The sequence below is a fragment of the Helianthus annuus genome, chromosome 11 (genome assembly GCF_002127325.2).
Source record: "Helianthus annuus cultivar XRQ/B chromosome 11, HanXRQr2.0-SUNRISE, whole genome shotgun sequence".
NCBI lineage: Eukaryota > Viridiplantae > Streptophyta > Magnoliopsida > Asterales > Asteraceae > Helianthus > Helianthus annuus.
In genome coordinates this window covers 18542293-18563386 of record NC_035443.2, presented here as the reverse complement: position 1 = coordinate 18563386, position 21094 = coordinate 18542293, and the positions used below count along the sequence as shown (strand labels likewise).

Genomic DNA, 21094 nt, shown 5'->3' with positions numbered 1-21094 from the left:
TTTTTATTAAAACCGGACTATAACCAGAACAGTGCTCTCAACGATCCACAACGACGCTTCGCTCCACGTGCAAGACTCGACATCCTAGGTAATAAGGTTTATGTTTATTGCCTGTATGCTAGAATTGATTAGAACTTTGCTCGCATTACGCTTAGATACACACGATACTATAGCATGAGAATCCCTACGTGCTTACACTTTTCTGTCATCGCCCTATTCGCGAACCATTCTTACCTATGCTATTTGTTACAATGAAGATCATGTCTGGACGAATCAACATGACACAAGCCCAGCTAGAGGCTCTCGTTCAAGCTCAAGTCGCTGCGGCAGTTGCAGCAGCTCAAGCAGGTAGTATATCCTGCAGTATAGGCACACACTAGGATCTTTAGATCCTACATTAACTCTCGTATTTAACTTCGTCCTATTCATACACAATAGGTCAACACGCGCAGCAGCCTGTCTGCACGTTCAAGAATTTCATGGACTGTCGTCCAAACTCTTTCAGCGGCACAGAAGGAGCGGTTGGACTCCTCCACTGGTTCGAGAAGTTAGAATCAGTATTCGAAATGTGCGAGTGCCCTGAGGCTCGCAAGGTCAAGTTTGCTACCGGTACTTTGGAAGGGATAGCACTAACTTGGTGGAACGCCCAAGTTCAGATCTTAGGGTTGGTAGCTGCTAACGCCACCCCATGGAACGACTTTAAGGAACTCATCAAGCGTGAGTATTGCACGCGTGAAGATATTCACAAGCTGGAAGACGAGCTGTATAATCTGAAGATGGTTGGTTCAGAGATCGAAGCGTATACTAAACGGTCGAATGAGCTGGCCGTGCTGTGTCCAACTATGGTGGACCCTCCCTACAAGCGCATTGAGTTGTATCTCAAGGGATTGGCGCCAGAAATTCAGAGCCACGTGACGTCGGCTAACCTCGAAAACATCCAGGAAATCCAGCGCCTCGCTCATCGCATCACCGATCAGGCAGTGGATCAGAATAAACTGCCCAAGCGTGTTAATGCTACTGCTAACGTCACCACCTCAGTTACTCCTGCTACATCTGGTGACAGTAAAAGAAAGTGGGATGGAGATTCCAGCAAGGGCTCAGCATCCGTTCAGTCTCAAGCTCAGCAACAGAAGACTGACCATTACCAGAGTCCTAGTCAGCAATCCTCTGGTAGTCACAGACAGAGGAGATATCAGGGTAGTCAACCTAGGTGCCACAACTGCAACAGGCATCACCACGGCCCGTGTAACAAGGGTCGTTGTCAAAGGTGTCTTAAGATGGGACACGAGGCCAAAGACTGTAGGAGTCCACGGCCTGCAAATCAGAATCAGCAGCCTCAGCAACCCGCTCCACAGAACCAGCAGCAGCAGCAGCCACAGCGTGGAAACCGGGGATGTTTCCAGTGTGGGGCTGAAGGTCACTTCAAACGCGATTGCCCTCAGTTGAACCAGAATCGCAACAACAATAACCAGGGCAACGGCAACAACAACGGCGGGAACAACAACAATAATGGCAACGAGGCAAGAGGTCGAGCTTTCGTTTTGGGAAAAGGAGACGCAGTGAACGATCCCAACGTTGTTATGGGTAAGTTTCTCCTCGACAATATTTACGTTACTGTTTTATTTGATTCGGGTGCGGATACAAGCTATATGTCTGTGAAAATGTGTCAACTGCTAAAACGTGCACCAACACTTTTACCCACTAAACATGTAGTAGAGTTAGCTAACGGTAAAAGTCTAGAAGCCACGCACGTAGTTCAGGGTTGTAATCTTATCCTAGCTGGTCAAGCTTTCACTATCGACCTCATTCCCATAGTTTTGGGTAGCTTCGACGTCGTGATTGGGATGGATTGGTTATCCCAACACCAGGCAGAAATCTTATGCAGCGAGAAGATAATTCGTATTCCTCGTTCGGGTCAAGAACCTCTTGAAGTTCAAGGCGACAAGAGTGGTGCTGTGGTTGGCATCATCTCTTTCTTGAAGGCTCAGAAATGCTTACGTAAGGGGCACACTGCCATTCTGGCACTCGTTACAGATGCATCAGTAAAGGAAAAGAAATTGGGGGATATTCCAATTGTACGTGATTACCCTCAGGTGTTTCCTGAAGACTTACCTGGCTTACCGCCTCATCGTCAGGTCGAATTTCAAATCGAGCTCGCTCCAGGAGCAGCACCCATAGCTCGCGCACCATATCGTCTAGCTCCATCAGAATTGGAGGAACTGTCAAAACAGCTACAAGAGCTCTTGGAAAAGGGCTTCATTCGTCCAAGCTCTTCGCCTTGGGGAGCTCCAGTACTTTTCGTGAAAAAGAAGGACGGTACGTTCAGGATGTGCATCGACTACCGTGAACTCAACAAGGTGACGGTGAAGAACCGTTATCCTCTTCCGCGCATCGACGACTTATTCGACCAGTTGCAAGGGTCGTGCTACTATTCGAAGATAGATTTGAGGTCGGGGTACCATCAACTGAGAGTCCGGGATGAGGACGTCTCCAAGACAGCCTTCAGAACTCGTTATGGTCACTACGAGTTTCTCGTCATGCCATTTGGGTTAACGAACGCGCCTGCTGTATTTATGGATCTTATGAACAGGGTGTGCAAACCCTATCTTGACAAGTTCGTCATAGTATTCATCGACGACATTCTGATTTACTCCAAGAGTCAGGAGGAACACGAGCAGCATCTTCGTCTTATTTTGGAACTCCTTCGGAAGGAACAGTTGTACGCCAAACTTTCTAAATGCGACTTCTGGCTTCGTGAAGTCCACTTCTTAGGCCACGTAGTGAACAAGGATGGGATCCATGTCGATCCATCCAAGGTAGACTCGATCAGAAACTGGCCTGCACCGCGTACGCCAACGGAAATACGCCAATTCTTGGGTTTGGCAGGTTACTACAGACGGTTTATTAGAGACTTTTCGAAGATTGCTCAGCCGCTTACGTTACTGACACAAAAGGGTGTTACCTATCGCTGGGGAGAGCCCCAGGAGACTGCTTTTCAGCACTTAAAGGATAGACTTTGCAGTGCACCTATCCTCTCTTTGCCAGAGGGCACAGATGATTTCGTAGTTTATTGTGATGCATCCATTCGGGGACTTGGATGTGTGTTAATGCAGCGCGACAAGGTTATCGCTTACGCCTCTCGTCAACTCAAGGTTCATGAACGCAACTATACGACGCACGACTTAGAGCTGGGAGCTGTTGTTTTCGCGCTTAAGATATGGCGACACTACCTGTACGGTACCAGGTGCACTATTTACACCGATCACAGGAGTCTCGAGCATATTCTTAAGCAGAAGGATTTGAACATGCGTCAACGAAGATGGGTTGAACTACTAAACGATTACGAATGCGCTATCAAGTATCATCCAGGCAAAGCCAATGTTGTGGCTGACGCCCTCAGTCGGAAAGACACCTTACCTCGACGCGTGCGAGCGCTACAGCTTACGATTCAGTCCAGTCTTCCTGCTCAGATACGAGCTGCTCAGACAGAAGCACTGAAACCAGAAAACATCAAGGCTGAAGCCTTACGCGGCTCACGACAACAGATGGAACAGAAGGCAGACGGCGCCTATTATGTAACGGGCCGGATTTGGGTCCCTCTCTATGGCGGTTTACGCGAACTTGTGATGGATGAAGCTCACAAGTCTCGCTATTCGGTACATCCAGGATCGGATAAAATGTACCACGACATCAGCACTACTTATTGGTGGCCTAGTATGAAGGCCCACATGGCTACGTATGTTGGAAAATGCTTGACCTGTGCAAGAGTCAAGGTTGAATACCAGAAACCAGCTGGCCTACTTCAGCAGCCTAAGATACCACAATGGAAATGGGAAGAAATTTCCATGGATTTCGTTACAGGCCTACCTAGATCCCAGCGTGGGAATGATACCATATGGGTGATCGTGGATCGACTCACCAAGTCTGCACACTTCCTACCTATAAAGGAAACGGATAAGTTCTCGACTCTCGCAGACGTCTATCTTAAAGAAGTTGTCTCGAGGCACGGGGTGCCCACCTCCATCATTTCGGATCGCGATGCACGATTCACGTCAGAGCTATGGCAAGCGATGCATAAATCTTTCGGCTCACGGTTAGACATGAGCACAGCTTATCACCCTCAGACGGATGGGCAATCTGTGTCACACCCCCAAAATCCACCCGCGGATAACACCCGCTTCGAGGGCGTGACTGACCAGGATCCAGCCACCAATTATACTAAGCATTGGTTAATATTAAAGTAATACTTACTAACCATAAGATTAGCAAATGTCAAGTTCAGAGTTTAAGATTTCAAGTTTAAAACAGTAACAAGTAGCGGAAGCATAATTAAATAGTTTTAAACAGTGTTCATAAGGTAAGCGTAATAAATGCCCAACACACGGGCAGACGACCACTACACATCCCAAGTAGCTGCTCCAGTCACTGGCCACCTGCAAAGCATGCAGTAAAGGGGTCAACAATAATGCTGAGTGAGTTCACTAGTTGTCCAGTTTTAATTACCAAAAACTTGTTTCACCAGTTAATTCATCCGTTTATACATGCCATGGGGAGCTACCCCAAAAGTTAGCGACTAAACTGTTTTTCCAATACCGAACACTAGGTAACCGTTTGCGTTTCCGCAGGATGCCCCGATGTCAATGTTCTATCATCATTGACGGATGCCTGAGTACATTAGTTCACGACCGATCCCATACCATGGCACGGTGTGAGGCTGGTAAGACCTAAATAGCGCTATCAACTAATAACCCGTTCGCCTGGCCCCGGCGACTAATCGGTATTATGTAGTAGGGACTTGAGTGATAGAGTTGCGTTTAGTGCCGTTAGTTGAAATCCGTATAAACAGTAATTAACCAAAAGGTTTCCCAATACCAGGGAAGGAAAAGTAAGTTTTGTTCCCAATAACGAGGGAAGGTATGTAAATGGTATCCCCTTTTACCAGGGGATAGAGTTGTTAGTCTCGTGTCCCAAACCACCGGGACGCATGCTTTTAAGTTGTGAACTCACCTTGGGTTGCTCGGTATGATACGTTACTTGGTTAAGTATGTTGGTCACCACGTCCTAACATGGTTGCCAAATATGGGTCAAGTTGGGTACAAACACGTATAAAACACACTTATCATAAATGCAAACAACTACAGTAACAGGTATACATGCAGTCCAGTCAACAGAAAGTCCAACATACAAACAGTGGGGTTATTGGGCCTAAACAGTAACAGATACACAAGCAGTCCAGTTAGCAAATAATCCAACAAGTTCTTTGGCCCAATAACAGCCCAGTCGAGACAAGGGTGACTCGCAACCAAGGTTGCGACTCGCAACCGAGGTCTCGGTTCGTCATGTTTTGACTACGAGTCGCAACCGGAGATTACGACTCGCAACCAGCAGTTCCGACTCGCAACCGGACTCGATACGCGTTGATTACGACTCGCAACCGGGAGGTCTCGACAAATCCTGCTGTGGTCTCGAGTCGTAACCAAAGGTTCCGACTCGCAACCGTGATTACGTGCACATGAAGACCTTCTAGAACCTGTCACCTTGTACGAACCAATAGAAATGCATTTTTATGAAACAAATATGTACTATCCACTAATATTGCATAAACATGTTTGTTTGTCTATTTCGTGCACAAATCAGATCAAAACCAATATATCAAATATTTTGACATCATTCAAACAGTTCATCATGAAGAGAACATACCAATTAGCAACATCACATCCTCTTTTGAATAGCTAGTCATTAATATTTATACACATTCCTTTCATGACTCAACAATTACAAGAAAATACAAGGCGCACATACCACACACACAACTTCAGACGGACCTGACTCGGTCTCGTAACCACTTTCATTTTGAAATCAAAACAACTATAGATGCAAGATAATCACTAAGACAAATCTCAGATAACAAAATCTTAGATCACTTATTCATAACCACATCCCCTAACACTACACAGTTAACTACTAACATCAAACAATCCCCATATCCAATCAAGCAACTAGTAGCAAGTATACACTTTCAGGCACCACAACAATAGTCAAGGACTGACCAAATTCACAACAGTTTACATCAAAAGTTTTATGCACAATAATTATGTAATATCCATCATTCTAAAACACACCATCACTTCTTAATCAAATAACATCACCAACCGATATGCAGATCTAAGCAAAACAACTAATTACATATGTATTTTTAATAAAACAGAAGACATCAAGATGCAAGGCAATCGCATACTGACCGGAGGGTTAAGAACATGTTGCGGTGTGCGACCCGAGGCTGAACCCGACCAGGCCCGAGCAGAACTCGAGACCGCGACCCCTGCTCCTTTCTTGAACGGAGACTCGAACTGAGCATGACCCGAGCTTCCATTATCATCAGCTTAGGCCTGAGCGGTGAGTTGGAGTCACATCGCCGCCGTCGCCTGAAACATTGCCGTCGCTCTTGGTCCTCGCTGCTTCTTCATCGTACCACCACCAAATGACGGTGGTGATAGTCAGCTGGTGCACAGATCGAGAGAGGGGGTTTGGGCAGTGTGTGAGTGTTTGAGAAGATGAACGTGGGGGGGAACGGGTTGTGGTTGCTTGGGTGATTATCGGACAGGAGGCGGTCGCCGGAATTCGTGGCTCCGGTCGCCGGAAATTGTAGTCGAGAACGAGAGGAGGGGAGGAGTATGGGGTGCGTGTGTTGGCTGCCAAGAACAAAATGGGGACCTAGGGTTTATCATGAATATTTATATGTAGAGTGTTTATGTGTAGAGGAGATGTGTTGGGCTCGGCCCGTGTAAGAACCCATTAAATTGTATGACGGTAAAGTGTGTGTTTCTCTCGTCGTGCGTTACCGTTATTTAATAACAACCGAGGATTGATAATAATGACAGTGAATATGAGCATTAATAAAATGCTCGTCTCTCGACGATCAGGGTCAAGGATTCGAGTTGTCACATTCTCCCAATGTTACAGGAATTTCGTCCTCGAAATTTAAGCAAGGGTCATGCGATGCGCTCCGAAGGTATACATAGACTCCATTACTATACATAAATATAAGCAGTTTCACGAAAGTCCACAAAACGAACATATAAGACACATAATGCATAAGGTCACGAAGCACGTAAATAACACGTAACAACCACATAGCACAAGATCCACGGAGTTTGTACGTATTTCACATAGTATAGAATTTCATAAAGTTAATTATAACATCCATGTAACGTACCGGAAAACCCAGAGTGTCACATTATCCCCAAGTTTTAGAAATTTCGTCCCGAAATTTAGCGCACAGCCACTGACAAGCTAGTGTGTTTAAATGTTTTCGTGGGGTGTCACATCACCCCCTGTTGGTTTGAATTTTCTTTCCAAAATTCAGCTGTAGCCTCAGTGCTGGAAGTAACGTTTGCAAACAACTGGGGATACATGCGCATCATCTGGTTTTCCCGTTCCCAGGTAAACTCTGGGCCACCGCGTGAGTTCCAACGAACTCGGTCTGTTGTTTACACTACGCTCGAGGGTGTTGATTTCTTGATCCTTGATCTCAACCGGTTCCTTAGCGAAGCGTAGTTTGTTGCTGATCACAAGTTTCTACAAAAAGAACAACTAATGTTTCGTCTGACAGGCACTTCTGCAGATTATGCACGTGAAAGACGTTGTGTACTGCACTCAGCTCTTCAGGCAGGTTCAGTCTGTAAAGCTACCTTACCGATCCTCCCGGTAATTTCGAATGGTCCAACATATTGCGGATTAAGTTCGTTTAGTTAGTCAAAACATACCACACCCTTCCAGGGTGAAACTTTAAGTAGAACCCAGTCTCCGACTAGGAATCCTAGAGGTTTCCTACGCTTATCCGCGTAGCCTTTCTGACGGTTTTGAGCTGCCGCCATGCGTTGTCTGTCCTGGGCAATCCTACCCGTTGTGTCAAGTGCAAGTTTTGGGCCGGAAGTTTGGCTTCCGCCCAACATAGGGGTGACCGGCATCTGCGTTCGTGCAATGCCTCAAATTGTGTTGCCTGAATGCTAGTGCGGTAGCAGTTGTTAGAAGAGATTTCTACATAAAGGAGGTGTCACTCGTATCTAAGGTCAATACACATGTTCTCAACATGCCTTTGAATGTTTGGATGGGGCGTTCGGCCCGACCACCAGTTTGTGGGCGATACACGGTGCTCATGTCTGACTGTAAGCCAAAGGTTTTTGTATTCAGTCTGAGGCGAATCGGGTACAGAACGTAGGTTTCAATCAAAAGTGATAGAAGTTGGCACTCCATGCCCCCACGGCTACTTCTATTAAGTAGGTGGTTGTAGGTTCGAAAACTTATCGGTTTCCTTGGTTGCGCAACGATACAAGCAGACATTTCACCAATGCCTTGGATAGGATAAGGTAAGATAGAAGCACCTCATAGAACATCTTTCAATTGCTGGAGTTGTGGATTATTGTGCACCTTCCTAATGTCAGATGATACTCTTTCGGGTCAAAATCGTGGGGGGTTTCGTGTATGGTCGAGAGAAAGCGGGCTTTTGCGACGTTAAAAAGGTTGTGCGTTGGAAACTTAGCGCTAGGCGGGTTGCGTTGTAGAAGTACCAGGGTAGAGCCTAGGAGTCGTCCTGATTCCCACTGGTTCTCGGAATAGGTTCGGACGTCGTCAAAAGAACAAGTGTCGAATTCTGACAGGATAGAATAAATTCGAGTGTCGTAGCTAGGTATTAATCGTATCGAGTTCGATGAACAGTGCTTGCGATACCCGTTACCCCTGGGGTATCCTTGGCTCGTCGCTCCAACGAGTAACATTCATAGGAAGTAGTTTGTTCAAACGAGGATTTGTGCAGAGTAGAGTAGGATAAGGTTCATGGAATCCGTGAATCGCAACACGAGTAGCGGGATAATGCAAGAAGGGAAGTCATAACTGTTGCGTTCAACTTGAGACAAAGCATGACAGCTTTGGGATCAGTAATAGAGATTTATCAAGTGTCAATGAGGTAGCTGGTCGTACACAAGCTATGGGGGTTTAGAATCAAGAACGTTGCTTGCTGATAAGAGGTGTTACGTCGATATAGTTAGCGCAAAATGAAATAGCTAGAGAAGGATGGTCGTCGTGCGGGTCTGTAGGTTTTAACGTCTACAGAGACGTCTAGCAGGATATGATTTCTCAGATCGGTAGGGAATCAAGTTCGAGCGGATTAGTCTAAGCCATGCAAATGAGTTTGAAGTAGTTCTTGCATCGTCGAGGGGGGGGGGGGTTGATGTGAAACTGCGGAAACAGGCTTTCGAAAAGGCATGATTGAGGTAGATCTTGCCATATTTCAGGGTTTATGAGGTTTGTCGACTAACGGTCTATCTTGCTGAATTCATAAATCTGGAGAGAAATCAGGTCATGGTTTCCATATGAAGAAACGTGGATGCCGTAATAAAGAAACGATAGAAGTGAGGATACCGTCTTAAGCAATAAACATCGATTCATACGGAAGCAAGTGAAAGGATTCGTAGAATTAGAAAAGTCGTCAAGGAATAACGGTTATGGCAAACGAAGGATAAGGTAAGCATCAAGGTCACCGTACTCGTCGGTGGGTTGACTGGCTCGTATCCTTGTCTAGCCACGTCTTCAAATACACCGGTTCGTAGGAAGGATATCATCTTGCTGGGTCTTGGGGCGTGCTAAGATTTGAGCAAGGATTAACCATGTAACGAGGAATTAGGAGGAAATAACTTCGTGGTCGACGGAGAGGTAATGCGATTGCTGGCACCACAATGAGAAGCACACACCACCCAGGTTTTACGTGTTGGAGACGTGTAAACATAAACTCGAAAGGTGCAGACTTACTAGCAAGTTTCAAGAATCCAGGTGAGCAGTCGGGTGAGAGGACAAGTCCCACTACTTAAGGCGGGAAAGAAATACGCAAGTAAAAAGGATGCGAATGACGCTGTTTCCCCGTTCTAACATCCCATGATGTAGGGGTGGCTCCCCTTTGTCGATTCGTTCTGGAAACTTCTCTATGTGTTTCGTAGCAGGCCTCTCTTAGGTAAGTATATCGAGTAACCGTTCACCGCGTCGTTTCGTCCCAAGGTGTACTTATCGAGCTGGCCGTTACGCATTTCCGCACCATGATCAATTGTCATCGCTTATGTCCCGATTGATTCGTAAGGGCTGGCTCCCATGAGCCGCTGACTAGGGTTAAGGATTTGATTGGAGTCAATTCGCTGATGTTTGTTGTTGGTGACTAGGGTCGTTCAAACGCTGAAGCCAGTAAGGTACTACGTTTACCCTCTTGTCCACCGTTCTTGCAAGTTGACTGAGTAATACATGGTATGTTGAGATAGTGTTGCAGAAGTGATCGCACTTCGGGATTTAAGACGTCAACACGTTAAGTTCCAGCAAGCGAAGAAAGGTGAGAAGGATATAGACCAATCATTGTCGTTTCAACATCCAACCCGGGGATGTTCGTACAAGCACCTAATGTTCTACACGGTTCGCTAGGCGTTCATATGGGTGTTCAGGTGATACTCGATAGCCTCGAGATTCGAAAGGGTGCAGTGAGAAGTGAAAAGATCGTGTTCGAGTAGGAGACAATCATTGCTACGGCTCCTATGGACTGTTGTGTCTCTCATCATACAAATAACGAAACGGAACCCCTTTTTCACTTGTTAAGCCTCACTGGGACTCGCATGCACCCCACTTTATTATTATGTGTGCACCCACAATAATATTGTGATTTGCATGCTCATCTCAGTTCCTCCTAACTCGTGTCAAATGGTTCCCCAAACTCGAGTGCCAAACAGAGGTTATCAAAACGATAAATTCACAGAAAACACAGTATGAGTGTGATGTCGTAATGTAGCGAGAATGAGATAGAAGAGAGAGGTGTATCTATCTAATTAGGCACACTAGTATGTATAGCATATCAGGAAACATAAGGTAAGCAAATAAGTAAACACTGGTCCGAGCTATGAGGTCGAAAGTGTTGAGCCTTGCACTTGGAGTGTAGTGTCGTCACGAGTCACGGGTTATAGTCTGGTTTTCTCCAAAAAGATTTTTCCCCTTTTTAAAACCAAGTTCACTATAACCAATGGCTCTGATACCAATCTGTCACACCCCCAAAATCCACCCGCGGATAACACCCGCTTCGAGGGCGTGACTGACCAGGATCCAGCCACCAATTATACTAAGCATTGGTTAATATTAAAGTAATACTTACTAACCATAAGATTAGCAAATGTCAAGTTCAGAGTTTAAGATTTCAAGTTTAAAACAGTAACAAGTAGCGGAAGCATAATTAAATAGTTTTAAACAGTGTTCATAAGGTAAGCGTAATAAATGCCCAACACACGGGCAGACGACCACTACACATCCCAAGTAGCTGCTCCAGTCACTGGCCACCTGCAAAGCATGCAGTAAAGGGGTCAACAATAATGCTGAGTGAGTTCACTAGTTGTCCAGTTTTAATTACCAAAAACTTGTTTCACCAGTTAATTCATCCGTTTATACATGCCATGGGGAGCTACCCCAAAAGTTAGCGACTAAACTGTTTTTCCAATACCGAACACTAGGTAACCGTTTGCGTTTCCGCAGGATGCCCCGATGTCAATGTTCTATCATCATTGACGGATGCCTGAGTACATTAGTTCACGACCGATCCCATACCATGGCACGGTGTGAGGCTGGTAAGACCTAAATAGCGCTATCAACTAATAACCCGTTCGCCTGGCCCCGGCGACTAATCGGTATTATGTAGTAGGGACTTGAGTGATAGAGTTGCGTTTAGTGCCGTTAGTTGAAATCCGTATAAACAGTAATTAACCAAAAGGTTTCCCAATACCAGGGAAGGAAAAGTAAGTTTTGTTCCCAATAACGAGGGAAGGTATGTAAATGGTATCCCCTTTTACCAGGGGATAGAGTTGTTAGTCTCGTGTCCCAAACCACCGGGACGCATGCTTTTAAGTTGTGAACTCACCTTGGGTTGCTCGGTATGATACGTTACTTGGTTAAGTATGTTGGTCACCACGTCCTAACATGGTTGCCAAATATGGGTCAAGTTGGGTACAAACACGTATAAAACACACTTATCATAAATGCAAACAACTACAGTAACAGGTATACATGCAGTCCAGTCAACAGAAAGTCCAACATACAAACAGTGGGGTTATTGGGCCTAAACAGTAACAGATACACAAGCAGTCCAGTTAGCAAATAATCCAACAAGTTCTTTGGCCCAATAACAGCCCAGTCGAGACAAGGGTGACTCGCAACCAAGGTTGCGACTCGCAACCGAGGTCTCGGTTCGTCATGTTTTGACTACGAGTCGCAACCGGAGATTACGACTCGCAACCAGCAGTTCCGACTCGCAACCGGACTCGATACGCGTTGATTACGACTCGCAACCGGGAGGTCTCGACAAATCCTGCTGTGGTCTCGAGTCGTAACCAAAGGTTCCGACTCGCAACCGTGATTACGTGCACATGAAGACCTTCTAGAACCTGTCACCTTGTACGAACCAATAGAAATGCATTTTTATGAAACAAATATGTACTATCCACTAATATTGCATAAACATGTTTGTTTGTCTATTTCGTGCACAAATCAGATCAAAACCAATATATCAAATATTTTGACATCATTCAAACAGTTCATCATGAAGAGAACATACCAATTAGCAACATCACATCCTCTTTTGAATAGCTAGTCATTAATATTTATACACATTCCTTTCATGACTCAACAATTACAAGAAAATACAAGGCGCACATACCACACACACAACTTCAGACGGACCTGACTCGGTCTCGTAACCACTTTCATTTTGAAATCAAAACAACTATAGATGCAAGATAATCACTAAGACAAATCTCAGATAACAAAATCTTAGATCACTTATTCATAACCACATCCCCTAACACTACACAGTTAACTACTAACATCAAACAATCCCCATATCCAATCAAGCAACTAGTAGCAAGTATACACTTTCAGGCACCACAACAATAGTCAAGGACTGACCAAATTCACAACAGTTTACATCAAAAGTTTTATGCACAATAATTATGTAATATCCATCATTCTAAAACACACCATCACTTCTTAATCAAATAACATCACCAACCGATATGCAGATCTAAGCAAAACAACTAATTACATATGTATTTTTAATAAAACAGAAGACATCAAGATGCAAGGCAATCGCATACTGACCGGAGGGTTAAGAACATGTTGCGGTGTGCGACCCGAGGCTGAACCCGACCAGGCCCGAGCAGAACTCGAGACCGCGACCCCTGCTCCTTTCTTGAACGGAGACTCGAACTGAGCATGACCCGAGCTTCCATTATCATCAGCTTAGGCCTGAGCGGTGAGTTGGAGTCACATCGCCGCCGTCGCCTGAAACATTGCCGTCGCTCTTGGTCCTCGCTGCTTCTTCATCGTACCACCACCAAATGACGGTGGTGATAGTCAGCTGGTGCACAGATCGAGAGAGGGGGTTTGGGCAGTGTGTGAGTGTTTGAGAAGATGAACGTGGGGGGGGAACGGGTTGTGGTTGCTTGGGTGATTATCGGACAGGAGGCGGTCGCCGGAATTCGTGGCTCCGGTCGCCGGAAATTGTAGTCGAGAACGAGAGGAGGGGAGGAGTATGGGGTGCGTGTGTTGGCTGCCAAGAACAAAATGGGGACCTAGGGTTTATCATGAATATTTATATGTAGAGTGTTTATGTGTAGAGGAGATGTGTTGGGCTCGGCCCGTGTAAGAACCCATTAAATTGTATGACGGTAAAGTGTGTGTTTCTCTCGTCGTGCGTTACCGTTATTTAATAACAACCGAGGATTGATAATAATGACAGTGAATATGAGCATTAATAAAATGCTCGTCTCTCGACGATCAGGGTCAAGGATTCGAGTTGTCACAATCTGAGCGAACGATCCAAACGCTAGAAGACATGCTTCGAGCATGCGTCATCGATTTCGGCAACGGCTGGGAAAAGCACCTCCCTTTGGTGGAGTTTTCTTACAATAACAGTTACCACACCAGCATTCAAGCCGCTCCATTCGAGGCATTGTACGGGCGTAAATGCCGGTCACCTCTCTGTTGGGCAGAGGTGGGGGATAGTCAGATTACGGGTCCAGAGATTGTAGTGGACGCCACAGAAAAGATTGCACAGATACGACAACGCATGGCGGCAGCACGCGACCGTCAGAAAGCCTACGCGGACAAGCGTAGAAAGCCTTTGGAATTTGAGGTCGGGGACCGGGTTTTATTGAAAGTCTCACCCTGGAAGGGTGTGGTACGTTTTGGCAAACGGGGCAAACTGAATCCGCGATACGTCGGACCATTCGAAATCATAGAAAAGATTGGCAAAGTTGCATACAAGTTGAACCTACCAGCTGAACTCGGGGCAGTTCACAATGTCTTTCACGTATCGAACCTAAAGAAGTGCCTATCAGATGAAAACCTCATCATTCCTTTCAAAGAACTCACTATCGACGAGCGGTTGCAGTTCGTCGAGGAACCAGTTGAAATCATGGACCGGGATGTGAAGGTCCTCAAACACAAGAGAATCCCTCTTGTCCGAGTTCGTTGGAACTCCAAACGTGGCCCAGAGTACACCTGGGAACGCGAAGACAGGATGACAGAAAAGTACCCCCAGTTATTCGAAACCAATGCTACCACTACTGAGGCTGAAGCTACTACTTCGGAATTTCGGGACGAAATTCCAGATCAACGGGGGGAGGATGTGACACCCCAGGAAAATCAGTGAACAGTACAGTTTACCTAGCTTCCTCAGTGAGTGCATACCAAATTTCGGGACGAAATTTCCAATTAGTTGGGGATAATGTGACAACTCGAACTTTAGACTCGCTTTGATGTAACGTTTATGGCACGACTATGTGAACTTGATTGATTAAGCGAATATTATTGAATGTTATGTGACTTGTGTGTTTTAATGAATGTTTTACTATTACGTGCATGTATGATTACGTGAATGATATATCTATTTGTTGAGTGTGTTGTGTAAACGCATGTGTATGTATACAATCTAGCCCAATCGCACAAATACACACTCACACAAGATCACACAAGCTATTTGGGCCGCACATCATGTGCTCGGATCAAGGGCAGCCCAAGTAAATGGCCGGCCCATTGCTTTTTACGTACAAGCACACATGAGGGGGTATTGTATCTCACTTGTTACAATTTTGGATAACACACACAAGTTCTAAAAACCCTACTTGCTCTCTCTCCCTCTCAAACCCGACGGCTATCACCTCGAAGACCTTCTTGTTCGTGAACGGATCATCTATCCCTAATCGGTTAGTGTGTTATGGTTTTGTTCATGCCTGATTGATGTTATAAGTCATATGTGTTATTGTTCATGTTTATGCAAATCAGAATGTTCTTGATATATGAAATCGAATGATGTTTACTAACCGGATATAAGTTCGTATGAATCGAAGGATATGCTAATATAAACAGATTTGATGTTAACCCGGATATCTTGTTCTGTGATCTTATTGTTATTTGGAAATTGAACCTTGGGTGTTTATAATCGAATATCTCGGGTGATTGTTCATGAGCATGTTTAGACTAGGGTTCATACGAATTAGTGAGTTAAATTGCCTGTTTGATCGATGGTTAGCTTGAAAGGAAGTTGTTAATTGATATGTGATAATTGGAAACCTGTTGATTGATAATTTTTATGTTTGGAAACTATTGAATGTGTAACCGAAAGCATGAAATCCGGAATGTTGTTAATCAGTCGCACAAGATCACACGTACAACAGGTCCACTCGCACAAGTGAACCTGCTCGCACAAGACTTGATCCAGTCACACAAGGACCAGTCGTACAATGTGACCTCAGTCGCACAAGAATTGACAGATCGCACAAGTTGTTGGGTTAGCCTAACTGTTGGGCCGGACAGCCCAAAGTGTCTCGCACAACCCAGCTGATCGTACAAGATCAGCTGGATCGCACAACGTCTTTTCATGTTGTTTTGGGCCGTATGTGTTACTGGATAGTTTGGGCCGGATAAACTGTTGGGCTGGGTTAGTGGCTGATCGCACAAGTCCATTGTAAACGCACAAGATTGACTGTTATGTTAATTGGACCGTATATGTCATGTTTACTACTTGTTTTATTTTGGGCCGCTTGCTATTGGATCACAATCAACATTGTTTGGGCTGACCTTTATATTTGACTTGTTAATTAGTTGGGCCGGGTAAGGTTTGGGCCTAGACTTACATCGCACAAGATGGTTGGGCTCGCACAAGCTCTCTGGCCCAACCATCCGAATAGCACAAGTGGTGTACTTAATGTGTTTGCGTGCATACGTGTTTGCCATGTTGTATACGTGCATTATTGAACCAAACCTGACTTGTATTACAACCATGCTAGGACGTGATTGACCATTTACTAGCTTATCTATACTCTTTGTGTATCTGCCGAGCAAACCAAGGTGAGTTCACACAGCCAAGGCATGGGATTCCCGGGTTGGGAATTGGGTTGGATATGTTGAATATGAAATGATTACTCGTACTTACGCATACACCAGACTATAGACCATCGTCCTCAGGTTAGTCAGGACACGTTACGTAAAGCCTACGTAACCCAGTTTAATTGCCATTTGTCTCCCGGGTCGGGAGGACACGTTACGTAAAGCCTACGTAACCCAATACCATTCACTGGCTTCCAGGTCGGAAGGCCACGCTGCGTAAAGCCTACGTAGCCCCCACGCGTACCACTGTCCTCGGGGAAGGGCACGTCACGTAAAGCCTACGTGACCCTGTACGTATTCCTGTTCTCGGTAAAGAAGAACACATGGTCGGAAGTTAGTCTAGTAAGTACCGTTAATGAGAAGCCCTCATTAGCCAGGATAAACATGGGAAGCCCCCACCAGTATTATGAACACACTAGTATGGGAAGCCCCCACTAGCTATGCTTATGCACTATGTTATGAACTTACTTTCTGTGAACTCGCTCAACTAGTTTGTTGATTATTTGCTGCATGCCTTGCAGGACCTTAGGTACATCTTGGAGCTTGCACCAGAGGAGAAGCGGGTCGTTGTGGACAAGAACTCGTGAATGCTTATTAAACACTTTTACATTCACACATTGATACTTATGTTTTTGGGTTTTACATTTAATGCTTCCGCTACATATACAACATTTGGTTTTGGAACATCAATCGTATCTTTGATTATTATTAAATGCTATGTTTGATATGATTGGTGGCTTGATCCTGGTCAGTCACGCCTCCAAGCGGTGGTACTCCGCGTGTGGATTTTGGGGGTGTGACAGTTTATGGTTACTTAACTCTTCTAAACACTCAACATGATCAGGACTCTCCTTAATTTGTTTAAGAAACGGTTTATTTATTTTAATTTTTTCAAAACTTTCCCACCTTTCACCCCTAGGTGGTGCCCGTTTACTTAAATTTTCGTTTGTAACTAAAGCTTCTGGAAATGGAACTTTTACATTAAAATTACCAATTTCAAAAAAATTTGCCATTTGAACCATTTATAGATTTTGTAAAACTTTTAGTTTCCTGATCATGTTCATTCTTACACTCAGACCCATTTATCTCATCTACCACACCCTCAACACCCCGGGGTGAATGAGTTTCAACAATGGAAATTTCAGAAAAAGGAAAAAGGACGAGTACTTTCAGCACTCGTTGTGTAAGAGGATTCGTGAGCTGGATTGATCTGAATATCACTACAAAGCATATCTTGACCTCTTTTGATAATTGCCACCTCTTCAGCTAATTTTCCAACCTGTTGTGACAATGCCTTAATTTCTTTATCTCTAGCCTCGTTGTCTTTCTGAATATCCTTCATTAACTCCAAAATTGTTTCCAATTTTTCATTGATGGAGTTATCATCTGACCCATACTGACCCATTTGCCCTCCATAACCATTCTGCTGAACGCCATTATACATTTGATGACCCAAACTGACTCGATTCTGACCTCTTTGAATAAACTGCTGTTGTGGAGGCACAAAATCATTATATTCTTCACATCCAAACTGGTCGTAATACCCATTCACTTCATCTACATCATATCTAGCATATTGGTTTTGAGTCGGTGATTGTTTGTTTTGAAAATTCATTTGCTGATGCATTGGTCGGTTATGTTATGAGAATTCGAAATCCTGGAATTCATTAAACTCTGGCTGATAAGCTCGATCCATGATTCAAAGACCTACACAAGCTCAAACAAAACACCTGAGTGTAATATCGAACTAATAAAAATAAAATAAAATAAAAAGAACAATATTTTTGGGATTTTTAAATTTTTATGAGAAAGCAAGAACAACTAACTACTAACTAAATAACTAACACTAAGCGCACTAATTCCCCGGCAATGGCGGCATTTTGATGACTATGATCAGAGTCAATCAAAAACCTAATGAAACTACGTAGATAGCGTAAGTAGGGTATCATATCCACGGAGAATTTGTGGTTAATGTTTAGCTAAATTATTTGATTAACTAGTACTAATATAGAATTGGGGGGTTTTGATTAATTTGAAAGAAACTAAAAAAACTAACAACAAGAAAAGATATCAGATTTATAAAACGTAACTTCCTCCAAACTTCAGATTCTAGGTTTCACAAAACTCAGTTTACTCAGTTAATTGGCCATCACATAGACATGATGCTGGAAAGTTGGTTAATTTAATATGATAATCAAAAATTGGTTTTTGTCATCAGATCTTTTATAATTCGATTAACCCTGTTTACTAGTGTGAGTCAACGTACTCTATATCACACAAACAGTTACTAGGTTTTGTTATCAACCGAACAAGTTGTAAAGCAAGAACTCAAAACACTCGCAAATAGTTCAAAGAAACCAACACATCAATGTATCCATACAACTTTGTCAAGGTCAAAAATACATCCAAACCTGAGTGTAAACTGAATAAAGTAAAAACCTAACTGAACCGTCCACCTAAAAGAAGCCACAAAAAGCCTAGCCGTTCATAAGAGTCTTTACTGCATCGGTTGTGATCTCGTACTGATTAAGCTTCCTCGAGTAATTTGAGAGATGAAATAAAATATTAAAATTGTTCCCCTAGATTCCCAAATCTCAAAGTCTGCGCTGCGTGCATGATGATGACTCCTCCCTTCTCTCCAAAAAATTCAGTTTGTTGTCTGTCGTCAAAAGCCAAATCATGTGCGGCCCAATGGCCGTCACAAATCTAAGATGTCGGCCCATCAGTGTATGCGTGTAATATTTTTGTTGGCTCCCAAGATGAGATGTGATGATTCCATAAAAATAATCAAATCCTCAAATGCATCTCTCATTCACGTGCGCCGCCCCCCTTCAAAACAATTGTTTCTTTTTCACGTGACTATCTCCAAGAATGATGATGATTATGTTTTTTTATCAACGGACCTGATGGTTTCACTCTACATTTTTTAAAGCCTACTGGGAACAACTCAAACCTATGCTCTCGGCTGTTATGGAACAGTTTCACATGACAGGAGAAATAAGTGTGGGGTGTAACGCGTCGTTTATAGCTCTTATCCCCAAAAATAGCGACCCACAGGATCACTCGGACTTCAGGCCTATCTCTCTTCTCGGGTCAGTGTATAAAATCCTGTCTAAAATTCTCTCAAATCGCCTTAAGGTCGTCATGGATAATCTTATTGCTCAAACTCAATCGGCCTTCGTCGGAGGGAGGAATATCTTAGATGGGCCTTTGATTGTGAGCGAATCGGTTTCTTGGGTTAAAAAGAATAAGGGCAAGCTTTTAGTATTCAAAGTTGATTTTGAAAAAGCATACGATTCCATTAATTGGAAGTTCTTATTCAAAGTCATGGAGTTTATGTCTTTTCCGGAAAGGTGGATTACTTGGATAAAAGGGTGCCTTAGCTCAGGAAAAGGGTCGGTTCTTGTCAGTGGGTCGCCGTCAAGCGAGTTCGTGTTTAAAAGGGGGTTATGACAAAGGGACCCTCTATCCCCTTCTCTGTTCATCTTGGCAATGCAGGTGCTGGACATGTTCATGAGAAGGGCCGTAAGTCTCGGCTTATATCATGGTTTTCAAACTCCTAATGGAGGTCCTATCATTTCGCACCTCTGCTACGTTGATGATGTACTTTTTATCGGTGAATGGTCGGAGCACAATTTTACCTACCTCAAGCATTTACTGAGATGCCTGTTCCTGGTCGCGGGTCTTAAAGTAAATCACAACAAGAGTAAAATTTATGGGGTAGGGGTTGGAGATGTCGAGACTCGAGATATGGCTGAGATTCTTAATTGCGGGGTCGGAGCTTTCCCTTTTGTGTACTTAGGTGTCCCCATCGGTGCCAACATGAAAAGGGCGGTTCATTGGCAGCCGGTCATTGACAAGTTTCACAGGAAGCTTTCGGCTTGGAAAGCAAGAACTCTATCATTTGCTGGGAGGGTCACCCTTGCAAAAGCTGTGCTTGGTAGCCTCCCGTCATATTATCTATCCCTTTTTCTTGCCCCGAAAGCGGTGGTGAATAAACTCGAGAGTATTAGGAGGTCCTTTGTCTGGGGAAAGACAAATTTGAGAAACAAAATTAGTTGGGCCCGTTGGGAGAAGATGAGTAAACCTAAAAAGTTGGGCGGGATCGGGATAGGGGGTATAAGAGATTTTAACTTGGCGATGCTTGCCAAGTGGTGGTGGAGACATAAGGAGGAACCTAATCAACTGTGGGCTTCTGTCATCTCTGCTCTTCATTAAACGGCTCAAAGAAACAAGATGATTCCGGTCAAAAATTCCTTGTCGGGGGTGTGGAAGGATATTGGATCATTGGACGTGATTCTTTATAAGGAAGGGATTAATATCAGAGATAAACTCAAGGTTACGGTGGAAACGGAACCAATACAAACTTTTGGAAGGATAATTGGTTGATGGGGCAGCCGCTCAAGACCTTGTTTCCAGATATTTACCGGATAGCTAAACTTAAGGATGCTACTACGGCATCTTATTGGCAGGGGACAGTGGGGAATCCGGTATGGGCTTGGGAATGGATTAAGAATCCCTCGCAGAAAAATGAATGGGAACAGCTTATCGAGCTCACTAGGCTGCTTGCGGCCGTGAGTTTAAAAGGCGATAGAGACCAGTGGAAATGGGAGAATGAAGATGGTGTTTCTTT

At 44.2% G+C, this 21094-nt stretch overlaps 1 protein-coding gene across 1 annotated transcript; it reads left to right on the top strand.

The window, feature by feature from the left end:
- Positions 1-19605: 19605 nt before the first annotated feature.
- Positions 19606-20679, top strand: LOC110887921. Its single transcript, XM_022135479.1, has 2 exons — positions 19606-19866; positions 19960-20679. Exons 1-2 carry the CDS (start codon positions 19606-19608, stop codon positions 20677-20679), a joined length of 981 nt encoding a protein of 326 aa, XP_021991171.1.
- The last annotated feature ends 415 nt before the right edge of the window (positions 20680-21094 follow it).

Bases quoted from the DNA above. Each gene is read 5' to 3' on its own strand.
- LOC110887921 (XM_022135479.1), top strand. From the start codon at position 19,606: ATGGATAATCTTATTGCTCAAACTCAATCGGCCTTCGTCGGAGGGAGG. The intron at 19,867-19,959 runs GTCAGTGGGTCG...TTGGCAATGCAG, and splicing joins CAGGAAAAGGGTCGGTTCTT to GTGCTGGACATGTTCATGAG.